This window comes from Tremella mesenterica (genome assembly GCF_000271645.1).
Source record: "Tremella mesenterica DSM 1558 unplaced genomic scaffold TREMEscaffold_11, whole genome shotgun sequence".
Classification (NCBI taxonomy): Eukaryota; Fungi; Basidiomycota; class Tremellomycetes; order Tremellales; family Tremellaceae; genus Tremella; species Tremella mesenterica.
Window position 1 is genome coordinate 439112 of NW_006711235.1, and position 14182 is coordinate 453293.

The 14182-nt window shown below is 45.2% G+C and overlaps 7 protein-coding genes across 7 annotated transcripts; 5 read left to right on the plus strand and 2 right to left on the minus strand.

The window, feature by feature from the left end:
• The first annotated feature begins 250 nt into the window (after window positions 1–250).
• On the plus strand, window positions 251–1451 carry TREMEDRAFT_40436 (uncharacterized protein). The gene is made up of 4 exons (XM_007006658.1): window positions 251–324; window positions 420–514; window positions 777–922; window positions 1165–1451. The coding sequence occupies exons 1-4, from the start codon at window positions 257–259 to the stop codon at window positions 1282–1284; spliced, it is 429 nt and encodes a 142-aa protein (XP_007006720.1). The 5' UTR covers window positions 251–256; the 3' UTR covers window positions 1285–1451.
• Window positions 1412–3052, minus strand: TREMEDRAFT_40439 (uncharacterized protein). The gene is made up of 3 exons (XM_007006659.1): window positions 2220–3052; window positions 1885–2016; window positions 1412–1692 (listed from the first exon to the last, which is right to left on the minus strand). The coding sequence occupies exons 1-3, from the start codon at window positions 2831–2833 to the stop codon at window positions 1527–1529; spliced, it is 912 nt and encodes a 303-aa protein (XP_007006721.1). The 5' UTR covers window positions 2834–3052; the 3' UTR covers window positions 1412–1526.
• Window positions 3053–3225: 173 nt separating this feature from the next.
• TREMEDRAFT_45285 (uncharacterized protein) lies at window positions 3226–4435 on the plus strand. The gene is made up of 5 exons (XM_007006676.1): window positions 3226–3432; window positions 3542–3621; window positions 3667–3810; window positions 3923–4148; window positions 4197–4435. The coding sequence occupies exons 1-5, from the start codon at window positions 3265–3267 to the stop codon at window positions 4257–4259; spliced, it is 681 nt and encodes a 226-aa protein (XP_007006738.1). The 5' UTR covers window positions 3226–3264; the 3' UTR covers window positions 4260–4435.
• A 1091-nt stretch (window positions 4436–5526) lies between these two features.
• On the plus strand, window positions 5527–8065 carry TREMEDRAFT_69764 (uncharacterized protein; the record flags this gene model as incomplete). The annotated part of the gene is made up of 6 exons (XM_007006857.1): window positions 5527–5627; window positions 5690–6572; window positions 6772–7115; window positions 7265–7409; window positions 7612–7648; window positions 7824–8065. 6 exons carry the CDS (start codon window positions 5527–5529, stop codon window positions 8063–8065), a joined length of 1752 nt encoding a protein of 583 aa, XP_007006919.1.
• A 253-nt stretch (window positions 8066–8318) lies between these two features.
• Window positions 8319–10527, plus strand: TREMEDRAFT_74535 (uncharacterized protein). The gene is made up of 2 exons (XM_007006858.1): window positions 8319–8666; window positions 8921–10527. The coding sequence occupies exons 1-2, from the start codon at window positions 8421–8423 to the stop codon at window positions 10235–10237; spliced, it is 1563 nt and encodes a 520-aa protein (XP_007006920.1). The 5' UTR covers window positions 8319–8420; the 3' UTR covers window positions 10238–10527.
• Window positions 10528–11332: 805 nt separating this feature from the next.
• Window positions 11333–13162, plus strand: TREMEDRAFT_33998 (uncharacterized protein; the record flags this gene model as incomplete). Its single annotated transcript, XM_007006651.1, has 4 exons — window positions 11333–11935; window positions 12248–12445; window positions 12637–12825; window positions 12914–13162. The coding sequence occupies 4 exons, from the start codon at window positions 11333–11335 to the stop codon at window positions 13160–13162; spliced, it is 1239 nt and encodes a 412-aa protein (XP_007006713.1).
• Window positions 13163–13341: 179 nt separating this feature from the next.
• On the minus strand, window positions 13342–14156 carry TREMEDRAFT_64525 (uncharacterized protein; the record flags this gene model as incomplete). Its single annotated transcript, XM_007006765.1, has 2 exons — window positions 13342–13470; window positions 13572–14156. The coding sequence occupies 2 exons, from the start codon at window positions 14154–14156 to the stop codon at window positions 13342–13344; spliced, it is 714 nt and encodes a 237-aa protein (XP_007006827.1).
• Between the last annotated feature and the right edge of the window lie 26 nt (window positions 14157–14182).

Here is a 14182-nt window from a genome sequence, read left to right on the forward strand (position 1 = left end):
AAGGGGGTTGTTGAGGTAGATGATAGTGACAGAAGGAGTAGTACTAGTAATGAGTCGATGGGGATCGATGGAGATGAGATCAGTTGGAGGAAACGCGCGGCTAGCCGAGAACGCCGGTCAACCCCGAATTAGGTAGATCCTGAGAGTTAGGCTTGCGCTGCGGTCTCTCGCGCACGCCTACTTACTTCACTTGCCTGGCTCGAGTGAAGAACTCGCTCAGAGTGGAGAGACGAACACTACATCGCTCAAACAAGTCATGTCATTAGCTAGGACAATCAAGAATATACGTCAAGTAGGACTCAAACAATGGTTTAGAGATATGACGTGAGTTATTCGTATTCTTACTTGTCTCTGAAGTCTCAATCGGATGATATGATCCGTTGGAAATTTACTCAGAGGGGGAAAGACTAATGTTGAAGATATATCGGGGACGCCAAAGCCGGAAGATTAGTAGGACAAGATGCTATGGGGAATAAATATTATGAGAATCTGAATCCACACGATGAAGTTCCAGGTGGGTATATTGTCTTTTTCCCTCATTCATTCCCCCGGTTCCTACCAAACAATCTCATCTAACAACAATTAACCCCCGCTTGTTTCTTTATATGCCTTCTATCTATCTGATTGATATTCTATGCACACTGCGATGAATCTATTTCTTGTCCGTTCGTGCTCAAAAGTTCTGATCTGGGAATCATCCACGAGGAGGGCCGTCTTTCCTAAACGAAATACTTCGTCCGGATATCTCACAAATGTATAAACAGCTAATTCAACAGGAAGAGGAAGATGGATCGAATATTCTCAAGATGACTTTAACGCTTCTCAAGCTACACCAGAATGGCATTCTTGGTTACATGGAATACGTCATTTACCTCCTACTGAAGATCCTATAGTCCAACAAAGTCGACCTCCTTGGCTTGCAGTGGGTTATCTCTCTTTTGATCGTTTACTATTTCCCCCAACACCTTTACTTTCCCTTTTTTCTCTTACTCTCTTACCTCAACTAGCTACTGAGGTACTCTGGGACAATTCCTTCCTTCATTGTATCAAGCCCATATCCTTAAAGAGATCAAACATCTTCCTTCTGTGAATGTGACGGGGGGAATCGAACTTTCCCTCTGCAACTTGCAAACTCAGCCATCGGGGACAATCGCTGACACGTAGTCATACAAAGAGAACTTGACTGGTACTCGGGCAGCATACAAACCTTATTCTACTACTCCTCCAAAGCTTCAAGCCTGGGACCCCGTTGCCCGACCTAGGGGACAAGAGGCCAAACCATAGAATGCTGCATGTTCTCATGCATTCATTCCATAACGGCAACGTGTCTTATTTGACAGTAGTAGAGTCCTCCTCACACTTCTGCAATCGTTCAAGTTGAAGACTTGTCACGGGATTACGGGCCTGGAGTCTAACACGACTTCTATATGCATGTTTTGGTCATCTCTATCACAATGTCACTCTGCCATTACTTCACAAATAATCTGATATCTCTCCTAGATTGTTCTTCACAGATATACCACACCTCAATCCTCCTTCACAGCTTCATCCATCTCTTTCTTAAGCTTCTCACGTTCTAAAGCTATGGGGTCGTTACCCGGCTTATCGTCGTCCAGCCATTTGTAGGCTGTTTTGGGAAATTTGACCTTTACGGCGGCTATTTCGTTTACGAACCAGAATACGAGGCCGGGACTGAGAAGTCAATTTCAATCTCGTTTGAGTTATCTTGGGAACTGAGAAGAGGAAGTCGAGTGTCATACCGTGAGAGTGGGATGCGGGAAGAAAATCCAGTGAAGGAGGAAGACAGTGGGCATAGAATAGAGGAGGAAGGGAGGAATGAAATAAAGGGGCAAAAGAAGGCGAGTAAGGGATGAAATGACTCACGATGCTGGTCGAACTCTAGAACATGGGAGACCCTCCTCTGGTCGATCAAGGATAGTCGCTAATGTGTCTTGTTTGTTTTCCCCGCCTTTTACGACAAAGGCACATCGAACGGCGTGGTTAAGAACGGGGTAGCTGATGGTCAGTCCATGCTTGTTGAATCTCCGCGGGTGGTCTACGAAAGGTCGGGAAATCAATGCCTACATTGAGCAGGAATTTCAGTGACGAAGCCTGAGAAGCGTCAAGCATGACTTTGGGGTATGAAGCGATACGAAAGGGCTAATTGGCGCTCTCTGGGATACGAGAGACATTGACAAGGGGGTATATGAAGGACCCACGTAAATGTAATCCTTCGCTTGGGGGGTTTCGGACTATCCTCTATTTCCGCAACCCATCTGTTCGACTCATTCAATAACTCATGTCCAGGGAATAAACTACAAGTATGTCCATCGGGTCCCATACCCAATAAAATCAGATCGAACGTGGGATATCTAGCCGAATTCGCACCCGCAAATATACTAACCAGTTGTTTCTCATAATCGTCTGCAATTTCCACCGCCTCATCTTCATCCCCATCCTCCCGTGTGGGATCCTTGATGGTTGCCTCGGTAAAAAGGTCCGTGTTGATGGTATGAATTTGTTCGCGGTTGATAGGCACGTGGTCTAGGAAAGCTTTGGCACATGCTGCGTAATTCGAATCTGGGTGATCTAATGGGACGAGACGTTCATCCGAAAAGAAAATTTGCCATTTCTCCCAATGTACACCTTGAAGATTCACCAGAGAAACGAGATGTTCGGGGAGTGAACCACCGGAGAGGGCTATGGTGAATGAACCACGTTTAGCGATGGCTTCGGATTGAGCTTTGAGTATAAAGTTGGCCAAAGAACTCATGAGATGTTCAGAGTTGGGGAAGGTGTAGAGGACAGGAGGAGCGGAATGAGAGTTTGGCATGGTGTGATAAGCTGACAGCTGTTGGATTACGATATCACCGAGAAGGGTGCAGCGAAAGCTGGGAAGGATCGGCCAATCGACGACTGATCAATGAATATTCGTCTTGCTTTCGAACGAGTTGACGGCTTTTAGACGAGTAGCTTGGGACAAGTGAGAGTAGCTTGATGTCGATGAATGTGAAACGGAGTGATCAAAGAAGAGAATGTATGAGAATAGTCAGAGGTTTGATTGAAAAAGATAGCGCAGGATTGCCATGACGTCTTTTTCTCTTCACAACGGCTGAACGGCAGTTCAATGTGAAAGCCGCCACATGCCACATTTCCGCTGTCGAAATTTCCGACGTAACGCCGGTCTGACTTTCAATCTGTCTGCGCTCACTCCCATCTTCCTCTGTCCATCCATTCTTTCATTCCCTAACAAAACCCTACATCATGTCGAAGCTGCAGACTTCTAGCGTGCGAAACTCGGTTAAAACCGTTCTGGCTCAGTCGGGCGAGACTACATACAAAGAAGCAGGTGGCAAGAAGAGAAACTTTGTCGAGACGATCGAACTCCAGATCGGTCTCAAGAACTATGACCCCCAGAGGGACAAGCGTTTCGTGAGTGTCTCATTCTTTTCATAGTGACCCTACCCTACCCTCGCCGATCACCAAGAGAGATTAGTGGGACTGTGTGATTTGAGGAATTGCAATTGCCACTGACATATAGTCCGGTACCGTCAAACTGCCCCATGTTCCCCGTCCTAGGATGGCTCTATGTATCCTTGCTGATGCCATGGACGTTGATCGGTGAGTCGATCGAAATGTTTTACGGGAGTCCTGTATTAACAATAGTGCCAAACAACTCGATGAGGAATTGCCGTTCATGACTGTTGACGATCTGAAGAAACTGAACAAGAACAAGAAACTCGTCAAGAAATTGGCTCAGAAGTACGATGCTTTCTTGTCTTCTGAAGCTTTGATCAAACAGATTCCCCGGTATGTTGCGATGGATTTCTCTGTGCTTAACACCCTTTTTGAATCTACATTCTGTAGCCACGGTCGGATGGGTCGGTGTGTGGGATGAAAAGGTTCAGTCGCTAATTCGCAGTCTTCTCGGTCCTGGTCTATCCAAAGCCGGTAAATTCCCCACGCCCGTGTCCCACTCTGAAGACCTCGCGCGTAAAGTCATTGAAGTCCGATCCACGATCAAATTCCAGTTGAAAAAGGTTCTCTGTCTCGGTGTCGCCATTGGACATGTCAACATGGACGAGGATCAAGTGATGCAGAACGTCATGTTGGCCATCAACTTTTTGGTATCTTTGCTCAAGAAGCAGGCGAGTCTTCACTCTCCCTACTCTTCTTAATCACGCTGATGGTTTCAGTGGCAGAACGTCGGATCTCTCACGATCAAATCCAGCATGGGCAAGCCTCTTCGCTTGTACTAGTCTCTCCCTTCTTTCACCCAGCCTCGCGCAACACGTAGCATTCGTCGGTTCGGACTGAGATGGCACAAAAGGAGCCGTCGCACGCTATACCCAAGTCGCTGCTTTTGGCACGTGACCGAGGGGAGCTGTCTCTTCTGATCGATGCATCGCTATGTGTTGCGAAGGTGCAGATTCTGTCTCGAGGCCACTGATCTGGTGATGATCCTATGACTATTTCGACCCTTGCAGTATACTGTGATTCTCTGAATACCCATCGAGCACTTACTACTAGAAGAGTGAGGAGGTTTGGATGACGTGTGATATGTGTCTAAGGCACCGGCTCCGCTCATCTGGCCTTGAACATGGTCTCTCACCAATTCACTTCGACTCGACTATCCACTCTCTTTCACCAGTGACTCTCACCTGTACACCTCTCGCCGCCCTGGCCCCCTCCCCACTCTCCCAGCATAGCTAGTATACTTTTCGAACCAGGGCCTTACTGATCTCAACTACAAGTGACTCGTACACTGCCTTGCACCCGAAACGTCGGGGACACCGGAACCCTGTCGCCCTAGACTGCGGACCCTTTCGACATTCCACTTGCACACTTCCACCGTTCACTTCCAAGCATTGCGTACCAGCATGTGAACACTCGTCCTACTCGATGGACTCGACTCGACTGTACATACTCTTAGATTCTGGGTCATCGATATATATAAAATGTAATCCAGTTCCCACCCATCCACCCCACACCATAACGTAGAGCAATAACATGTCAGATCCACCACCTCGAGGTCGTCTACCTTCAGCTTCTTCCACTCCTACCTCTTCTTCCCCCCTTTCACGAACTACCACAACTCCAGATGGCAGTATCACAAGTCCTAACCCATCTCCCACAATACGTAGAATACCATCTGGTCTATCTCGACCGATATACACTTCCTCCACACGACATGTCTCCAATCCCAACACTTCTCACGCCTTTCACACCCCTACCATCTCCGATGATGCATCTAGCCCAAGATCTCACACTCAGAGCGAATCACCTCTATCGGCCAGAACCGCCATGCTTGCTCTTCGAAACCCTCGTGCTGGTAGTCCGAGCATACGATCAAACCCCGATCCATCAACCGGTCACAGTGTCTCGCATGGAGCAAGGTTCGGAACTAATTCTAGTCCCGGAGCAAGTAGAGATAGACCTGGTTTATTTAGAAGGATAAGTTCACCAGCACCACCGAGTTATGCAAGAAGCTCTTTAGATAGATCACCCAGTGATAATCCTTCCGATATGGACGAAAGACCAAGAGTACCTCCTCCGATTTATTTGAGAAGTAGTAGTCCACAACCTCAATCTGGAAGGGGTAGTTTGAGAATACACGTTCCAGCTTGGTTAGTCTCAATTTAATCTCCATACATTTTTTTTCAATAGTGAGGTGATGCTGATGTTTTAGGGGTGTTGTATTTGTTCGTCCTCCTCGTCAACTCGAACTTCATCCTTCCGAAACAAACGTCAGAGAACCTCCAACGGAAGATACAGTCCTTACCGGTACACTCGAAGTCATTATGAAAGAACGTCGTCGTTGTCAAACTATTAGTGTAGGTGTACAAAGTGTTTGTCGTTTACATATGGGACCTAAAAGAGGTTGGGAAGAAGATGGTATTTTTGAACGTGGTGTAGAAGTTTTAGGTGGTAATTCAGAAGGTATTTGGTTAGAAAAAGGAAGTCAATCATTTTCTTTTTCTATTCTTTTACCTGCTACTTTGGCGACACATGATCGACATACACATTGTCGATTATCATACATTCTCACCGCTCGTATCGAAGGAATACCAACTTCTTCTTCTTCTTTGAATTATTTCAAAAGAGATTCAAGTCTCTCAAAAGATATAGAATTTAAATCTGATTTCGAAATTGTCATCGCACGTTCAGATCGTTTAGCCATGGCTCGATCAAAATCTGGAGAATCGTTTTCACCCAATTTGGATCCGAATACACAAGATGATACAGCTATAACAATAGGAGAAGGATCACCTTCTTTAACAGGATTATATCATCGTCAACAATCAAATGATATACAAAATATACCAACGTTGAATTTAGGAAAGACTAAAATGGATGATACTAGAAGTATAATGAGTGTCAAGAGTAATATGAGTGATAATGGTCAACGTACGGAGAAACAAGGTTGGTTAAAAGGTGATATGGTTACAAGTAGAAGTCTGATAGTTTATGCTAATCCGAGTTCGACGGGGGATGTTTCACAATTGGATTTGAGGAAAGATGGTTTTGTGGATGGTTTGGGGAGTTGGATCTTTTCCGTTACTTCAGATCAGGTATGTTCGACGTCGTCATTCATTCCTCTTTTTCATATCCTATCTTTTGCTATCATACATCTCGATCAGTTTCCCATTTTTATCGCCTCTCGTCTTCCTCAATTTCCTGAAGCCTCCTCCTTACGTTGTATGGGTCCATACCCCCCTGTTTCAGAAACAAGGACGATGCCTAAGGATGAAGTGATAACTGAAAAAATAGTTCTCGATCTCTTCCGTCCTCCTCCTTTCCGTCCACTTTCCATCACCATCACCAAAAGTCACCATCTTTCTTCTTCGACTGCTCCTCTCTCAATCCTATTCAATCATCTCTCCTCGAACTCCAAACGACCCCCCGCACATGCCAGAAGCTCCCAAGAATCATGTTTTGTACCAAGTGGGTCGGGCGCATAAATCAGGGGAGAGGTTTCCAAGTCATGAAGTGAATAGTCTATGGAGAGGACCTGAAGCTGGTGGAAATGTAAAGGTCTCAGAGGAAGGTTTGAAGATACGTGCGATTGCTAGAATGCCTGATCATGATAAAATTCGACCGTCCACAAACGAAGGGTGAGTCGACGCATCGTTCTCGTCTGTTGTACTCGGACTTCACTTCGTTCACTTCTCCGTGAGGCTAGACCTGTTGTTGTGATGGTACTGGAGAGCTCAGTATGTGTAGTAAGGAGAATTGATGTGTTTAGCAAAATGTTGACGAGTAGTACTATCACCCCCATCAGAGTCAACCATGCCTTACTATTGCAAGTCTTTTACTCTGTTAATGGAGAATCGATCACAGGTGCTCCCATAGAAGGTCCAGGAGAGTTGAGAATGATGCAGGTGAGGTTGGGAGTGAATGTGCCTTCTGTTAGTGAATCTCTGTTTTCTTGAGCTTGTGTTCGTCACCGAACATCAGTCTCAAGTTTTGGTTTCATCCACCTTTGCGAAATCTCTCCAATACCCATCATGCTCATCTTTCCGTTTACTCCGGGTTCCAAGCTCTGATTCGTGTCAGAATTATCACAAGCAGGTGCAGGTGAAACTATTTGACCTTTGTGCTGATATCCAGTGCTGTTGCACAGCCAGTGCCCTCCATCTGCCAGATTGTGAGTGTTACTGAGGTTGACTCTCTCTTCCCCAAGTCACCTCGCTCCCGATGTGTGATCTTGTAATGTTTATCTTGTTAGGCTCGCTAACCATGACTGCTGTATTATGTATGTCAGAGATCTGGGGGATGATTCCACCAGATCGGGATCGTATTGAACGAGACTGACCGACCAGACCAAACGGCCGATGCCTCTCCTCGAACGAATATCGACGAGATGCTCGCTTCGCCCCCAAGCAAGCATTACTGCATGTGTGGGTCAACATTTGCCGAACTGAGCGAGGCTGCCATGCAGCGTCAGCAAGCTGTCGAGCAGGACCAACACGGGGGGTATCTTGGGGATGAACGGGAGCGAAGTGGGAGGAAGTCCAATGGTAAAGAAGATGAGGCGAGGTTATCTCGGTCGTCACCAGGTTGAGATGATCATTCTCTATTCCATCTTTTATCGTTTGATGTTGACCTACGGACATTTGTCATTCAATTTCAGGTTGAAAATATGTCTTTCATAGTGAAAATGTATCGTTAGTGTTTGGCTAAGTGCCCAACATCATGATCCATCTCGTCTGTCATGGATTCATCGGCCATCGGGTTTAAACGACCGACAAACTCCGTCATCGATCCTATCCCATTCATCCATCGATCACTTCTTTCCATGCTTCTCTCTTTCTTCAATCACACACTCTCCCATCATTCCATAAACCTCACCAAATTGACCAGCTGGTAGTCTAAAACATCACTCTTTGAAACTCTGGAAAGGTTGGGTGTAAGTCGACATGCCTCACAATGTTCAAGCAGAGAGGCATCGATTACCCATCCAAATCCAAAATCGTATCATTCACTTTTGTCTAGCTCTCACCCCTTCCATCCCGCCACCTTTGACGGCTGATGAGCCTGTGACGCCCGAGTGGGACCGATTGGCTGGGATGTGTGGGAGAAGAGCTAGGACGAGGAGGATAAGGGAAAGGTCAGAAGTCCAAAGATTGGGTTTGAAGTTGATGAGGGTTTGTAAAGCTTGGAAGGTGAGTTGAACTTCTCCATATGTCTTATTCGAGCCTCATTAAGAACATTCCGCTCAGCCTTAATCATCCCTTTATCTCTCAGTCCCAGTCGCTGGGCTCTGATCAGTTCATACTGGAGTCCCGATCGGGACAGACACCTACACACTCTCGCCCTAGAAAAGTGTACTCGGCTCGATCGACGATATGGAATTGTAGAGGTATCTTCACATGATGGAGATTTGTCAAGGTCGTGATGCAAATCTGCTCACCATCAGCCCCTCGCAGCCAAATATCTATACACTGAACCCCTTCTAACACCTTACAACCTACTCTCTTTCGCTTCTTCCCTCGGTGCGGGTGAAGCTAAATGGTCCGATCTCAACCTCCATCCCCATTCCACTCCCGGTCGATATGTCCGAACTCTTGATTTATCGCATATTCTCGATGGGTCTGATGCTCCTCATCCTCTCTACGTCACTCGAGCATGTCGATCTATCCTCTCTCTCATACCTAACTTGACTCATCTCATCCTCCCTCCACTCCATACACATATACTCGAATATCTCATCAACGTAGACAATTGTAATTTCCCAAAATTACGTGCTATCGAAGGAATCGATACACATTTAGTACAATGTAAATCTACTTTACGACGATTATCTCCTCCTCTGGAACTTCTCAACCTTTACGGATTAGTCTACGACCCTCATATTTCTTCTTTGAAGAATTCTTCAATTGAGGAGACGATCCTGTCCTTTCCCAAATTGCACACCTTGGTTTGGCACGGTAGTTCTTCAAGAGATGGTATATCTTCAATGATATGTCATTCGGAAATGCCAAACTTGTCAAGACTCTCCATCGCCCCATGTCAGGATACTAGAGACGAATTGGAATTCATCAATAATTTTCTCGTTTCAAAAGGGACGAGATTGATTTCTTTGACAATTCTTGAACCTCGTGAATGGCCTCCTAGACGAACACAATTCCCTTATGGGATCCTTGAGTTCTTACCGAATTTACGACATCTAAGCGTTCTTTGTACGGGTGATTTGAATAGGTTATTGGAAAATGCCAAAGAACATAAATTGGAGATTTTAACAATACCAAAACCAAATGCTTATATACCTTCTCCTTCTCCTTCTCCTTCACCAGCACCTGCTCCTACTCTAGGTCCTCTCAATCCTTACGGAGGCGGTATGGTCGGACAAGGTTTATTAGCACAAAATGTCGTGTCAGAAGAAGATTGGTCGGGTCATACTGGTTTCAGTCATCAAATTGATAAACTTCGGAATATTTTGACTCGAGCAGAGATAAAACCTATTGCCGTGGTACTGGATGGGTATAGATGGTTACCTCACGATATGGGCTTGGCAGCTTTAGAAGCTGGTGTTAGTGGTAGGATGAGAAGATTAGCATGTAGGTTGAAATCTTACAACGTGGAATTGAGGGATATGAATGGGAAGCAAGCTCCTTGTTTGGGTGAACATCAAAGAGGGAGGAGTGGAGCGAGAGGTTTATCACCTGTTAGTCCTGTACGGTCACCGGATAGGAAGGGGGTTGGGGATGGGGATGGGGATGAGGATGGGGGGTGAGTTGGATGGTTGAAGTCTCTCGAGTAATTTGGTCATTGTGTCTTCCTCCCATTCCTCCCATCTCATCATTTTCCCTTTTCAAATCACAAGTCATAAGGTTATCTAATGTCTCCATCTTGCGTCTCACTTCTCTTCATTCACGTTGCACCTCTCAGATCGCACATGTCAACATTCCATCCAATTCTTGTGTTGTAACGACTATTGTAACATTAGCTCAGTAGGGATGACCAACGACCACTTCTTGTTCCATGCTCTTTTTCTCATCACCTTGCAACCTTGTCAACCCTTGTTTTGTCTGCCTGAACTAACCTATACCTATCTTACTTCTAATCATAACCAACTTTCTCCTCTCCAAATCCTAACGGACCATACATGATTCAAACTCAAAAAACTCGCCACATGACTCACCTTCAAACTTGGTGATCTACGCCAAGACTAACCAACTCAATTTTACAACCTCAACTTTCCCACCGCCCCCTCAGACGAATGAGAAACCCCCCCGACTACCTTGAGACCTCCTTTATCTCCTGACGGAACCCTCACACGGTCAAAGCTGTCGGAGAAGGAGATCCTTTGTCAACATGTTACATTTACCCCTGTTTACAAGGACCATGACTTGTTCTTTTCTCAGCTTTCTCACATAGATGGGTAGAGTGATGAGTGAGTATCATTTTGTTTTCGTTTTTTGCTTTTATCAACTGTTTTTTCGTTGAATTTGTCACTCGTTTGTCCTTGAATCTATCACTTTCTCGTTCCATTACAACTTTCACTCGATCAACCACCCGTATAACAACTTCATTCCTCACCTCCGCCCTTGATCCTTGATCCTTGAATCCTTGAATCCTTGAATCCTTGAATCCTTGAATCCTTGAATCCTTGAATCCCTTCGACATTTGGGTCTCTACACTATTACTCCGACCTCTTTTCCTTCCCAACTAAAGTCCATCAAATATTGGGATTATCGCTGTTCATCGACATTATCACAAACAGAACCAGTCTCATCGAGCTTCGATATCCGTAATTCGTGTGTGATCGCGAAGACTTGAAGAAGTGCGGTGTTTTCCAACAAACGACCTAAGAAAGAAAATCTCAAATATGCAAATCCGATTCCTCCTCCTCCCTCTCCTTTCCTTCTTCCTTCCTACTCAAGCTCAAGAAACTCTAGAATGCGATGACGACGTCCCATTAGCCACTTATTTATCCGCTCTTCTAGATTCCCTCTTTTCAGCCGGTCTCACAACGTTCGAAGAACTAATAGTCACTCTATCATCAACCGATTCAGGATACGAACTTCTTTCCACTTGGCCAAATTCAGCTATCACCTTATTGGTCCCTACGGATTCTGCATTCTCTTCTGCTGGTTACATTCCACCATTTACGGATAAAACAGAATGGGAATTAACGAATTTAGTAGCTTTACATACTCTTCAAGGTAATTGGGGATATGGTAGTTTACCTAATTCACCATTGAATGGAATTGCCAGTAGTTTATTAAGTTTGAAAAGTGAAAGTAATTCAACTCAAAGTGGTGATGGTGATGGTGATGGTGAAGGACCTTATCAGGTGGTAGTTATGAATCAAGGACAAAATGGAGAGGTTGTAGTGAGAAGTATTTTGAATAATGCTACTAGTTGGGATGGAACGGTTGATGTGGAGAATGAAGGTGGGAATGGTTTGACGGTACTTCCTATTGATACGGTGAGTGTTTGTTTTAGTATTCTTCAAATCATCTTTCCTCCTACCTCCTTTAATGACAAGTAATAGTCAATGTTTGAGAGGGTCAAGTAAAATATGCGTCATTGGTAAGACAGGATAGAGTCGCTTCGGTGGATTGGAGAACTTTATTATAAGGTTTTACGAAGTTCGACGGAATAGGAGGATCGGAAAGCCTGGTAGCTTGACGATGTGTGAGGTGTTGGTATCAGTATGGAGGTTGAGAATGATGGGAGATGACAAAGAAAGAATGTGTTAGATGTGTCAGAAGAGAATGCCCAGAAAACTCACACATAGGTCATCCCTCCTCCTCTGAGTCTCTCAGCGGCTTTGACACAACTCGGTCTGAACAAATTTGCACAAGCTCTTAACGCTTCTTCCATCGGTGGACCAGAGTCTCTCGAAGCAATCACCTCGAACGGTTTTACCATATTCGCCCCTGTCGACTCGGCCTTTGGGGATGGGAAAATTAGTGATACCGATTTACAAAACCTGGTCAGTCCATATCTCCCCTTTTACCATCTGACATCCTCTGCGCGCCTCTAATCCCGTCCTCTCGTTATTGTAGACAATTGGGAACATCCACTCTGGCTTCAAATGATCACGCCTCACGCCTCACGTCGAATGATCAGTGATCAATGATCAACGAAGGCAATTGAAGTATGTGAAGAAATGTTGATTTTCAGTACACAACAGATTATTCCCTCTATTCCCCATTCTGGTACAGTAGCGGTACCTTTTCCTCCTTGTCGATGAAAAGTGGTCAGAATCTCAAAGTGGTGTATAATTGGACTGGTTCGTATGTCGAATTCGACTCCGGAGATGGGGCGACAATCCTCCGATCCGACATACCCATCACGAACGGGGTTTTACATGTGAGTATATCTCACCTCTACCTTCCATTCTTCGAGTTGGCACAGTGAACGCTTCTTTACGGGTGATATGATTTATTGATTGGCTTAGGTTATCGACCATCTTCTCCTCACTCCCGCTGGTACATCATCAACACCATCTTCTTCATCCGCATCGGCCACACCTTCCGGGGTTGTAGACGTACAGAACCACCCGGCTCCTTCCACCTCTTCTAGCGCTGCATCCAACGATTCCGATTCTGACGGATCGAACAATTCCGGAGCTACAAAGATCATACCCTTCACTGGTTTGTTGGGTATTTTCATTCTTTGTCAAATGGTTTTGATGAGTGCGCTGTAAGTTTTGATGCGGGAATTTTATGATTTGAGACGGGACAGATATCAAGTTGTGAGATACCCTTCTGGGAGGTTAGTAACAGAGGATCAATATACCCAGCATGCAATTTATACTTTCATTCTTTGTGATTGACAGCCGGACTGTATGTGTTGAGGAGGAGGAATGAGGATTTCATGTCGTTGTTAACTTGAGATGTCTGGAGTGACGGGGATTGGTATTCGGCGGGAGTCGGCAATACGTTCGAGCTCCTGGAAGAGCTTATATCGAAGTCTACGTCCGAATGGTGTGAAATGTTTGCTAGGTCGAGAGAGCTGTGGGTGAGCATTGGTCTGAAGCTAGCTTGGACAAAGACTCGAACAGCAAGTGAACTTTGAATATTGGTCAAAGGTGAAAACAAAAAACAAAAACCCACCAATAAACCTTCCAACCCACCAGCTTTCTCAACATCCTTCAATCTTCTAGTCTGCATCTTAACCCCTTTCAACATATTCATCCTTCCTTCTTTAACTTTCATCTCATCTCGTATCACATGTCCGATCTCCAAGTTTTCCTGTTTCGCAGCGACCCTCTTATCCTCTCCCGACTCCGACTTGATGATCAAACCCTTTTCTTCATCTTTCTTCATATTCTCCACTTTTCTGCTCGTTTCTTTCATAGATCCGATCGCGTGATCTTGAGTCCTACCATCCGTTATCATTCGAACAGAATGAAGAGGGGATTGGATTGGTTTACTTTCGTTGGTTGCGATCAGTGGTGTGGTAGGTGTCGTCCGACCCAAGTATATAGGTGCAGGGTAAGAAAGGGTAGTGGATCTAAGAGCAGTTTCGAGTAAACTTATTGGCCAATCGGCTCGAGTCGTATTGGGTTTCCAACCTCTTCGAGTTTTATGTAAGGATTTAGGGACGTTGTTTCCCGCTCGACGTGAAGGGATAGGAAGGATAGGTGGGTTTGTAGGTCTTATCAAAGCTCTAGCGAGGGATGTTCCGGATAATGACATCTTGGTCGTGTTCTCTCAAAGTATAA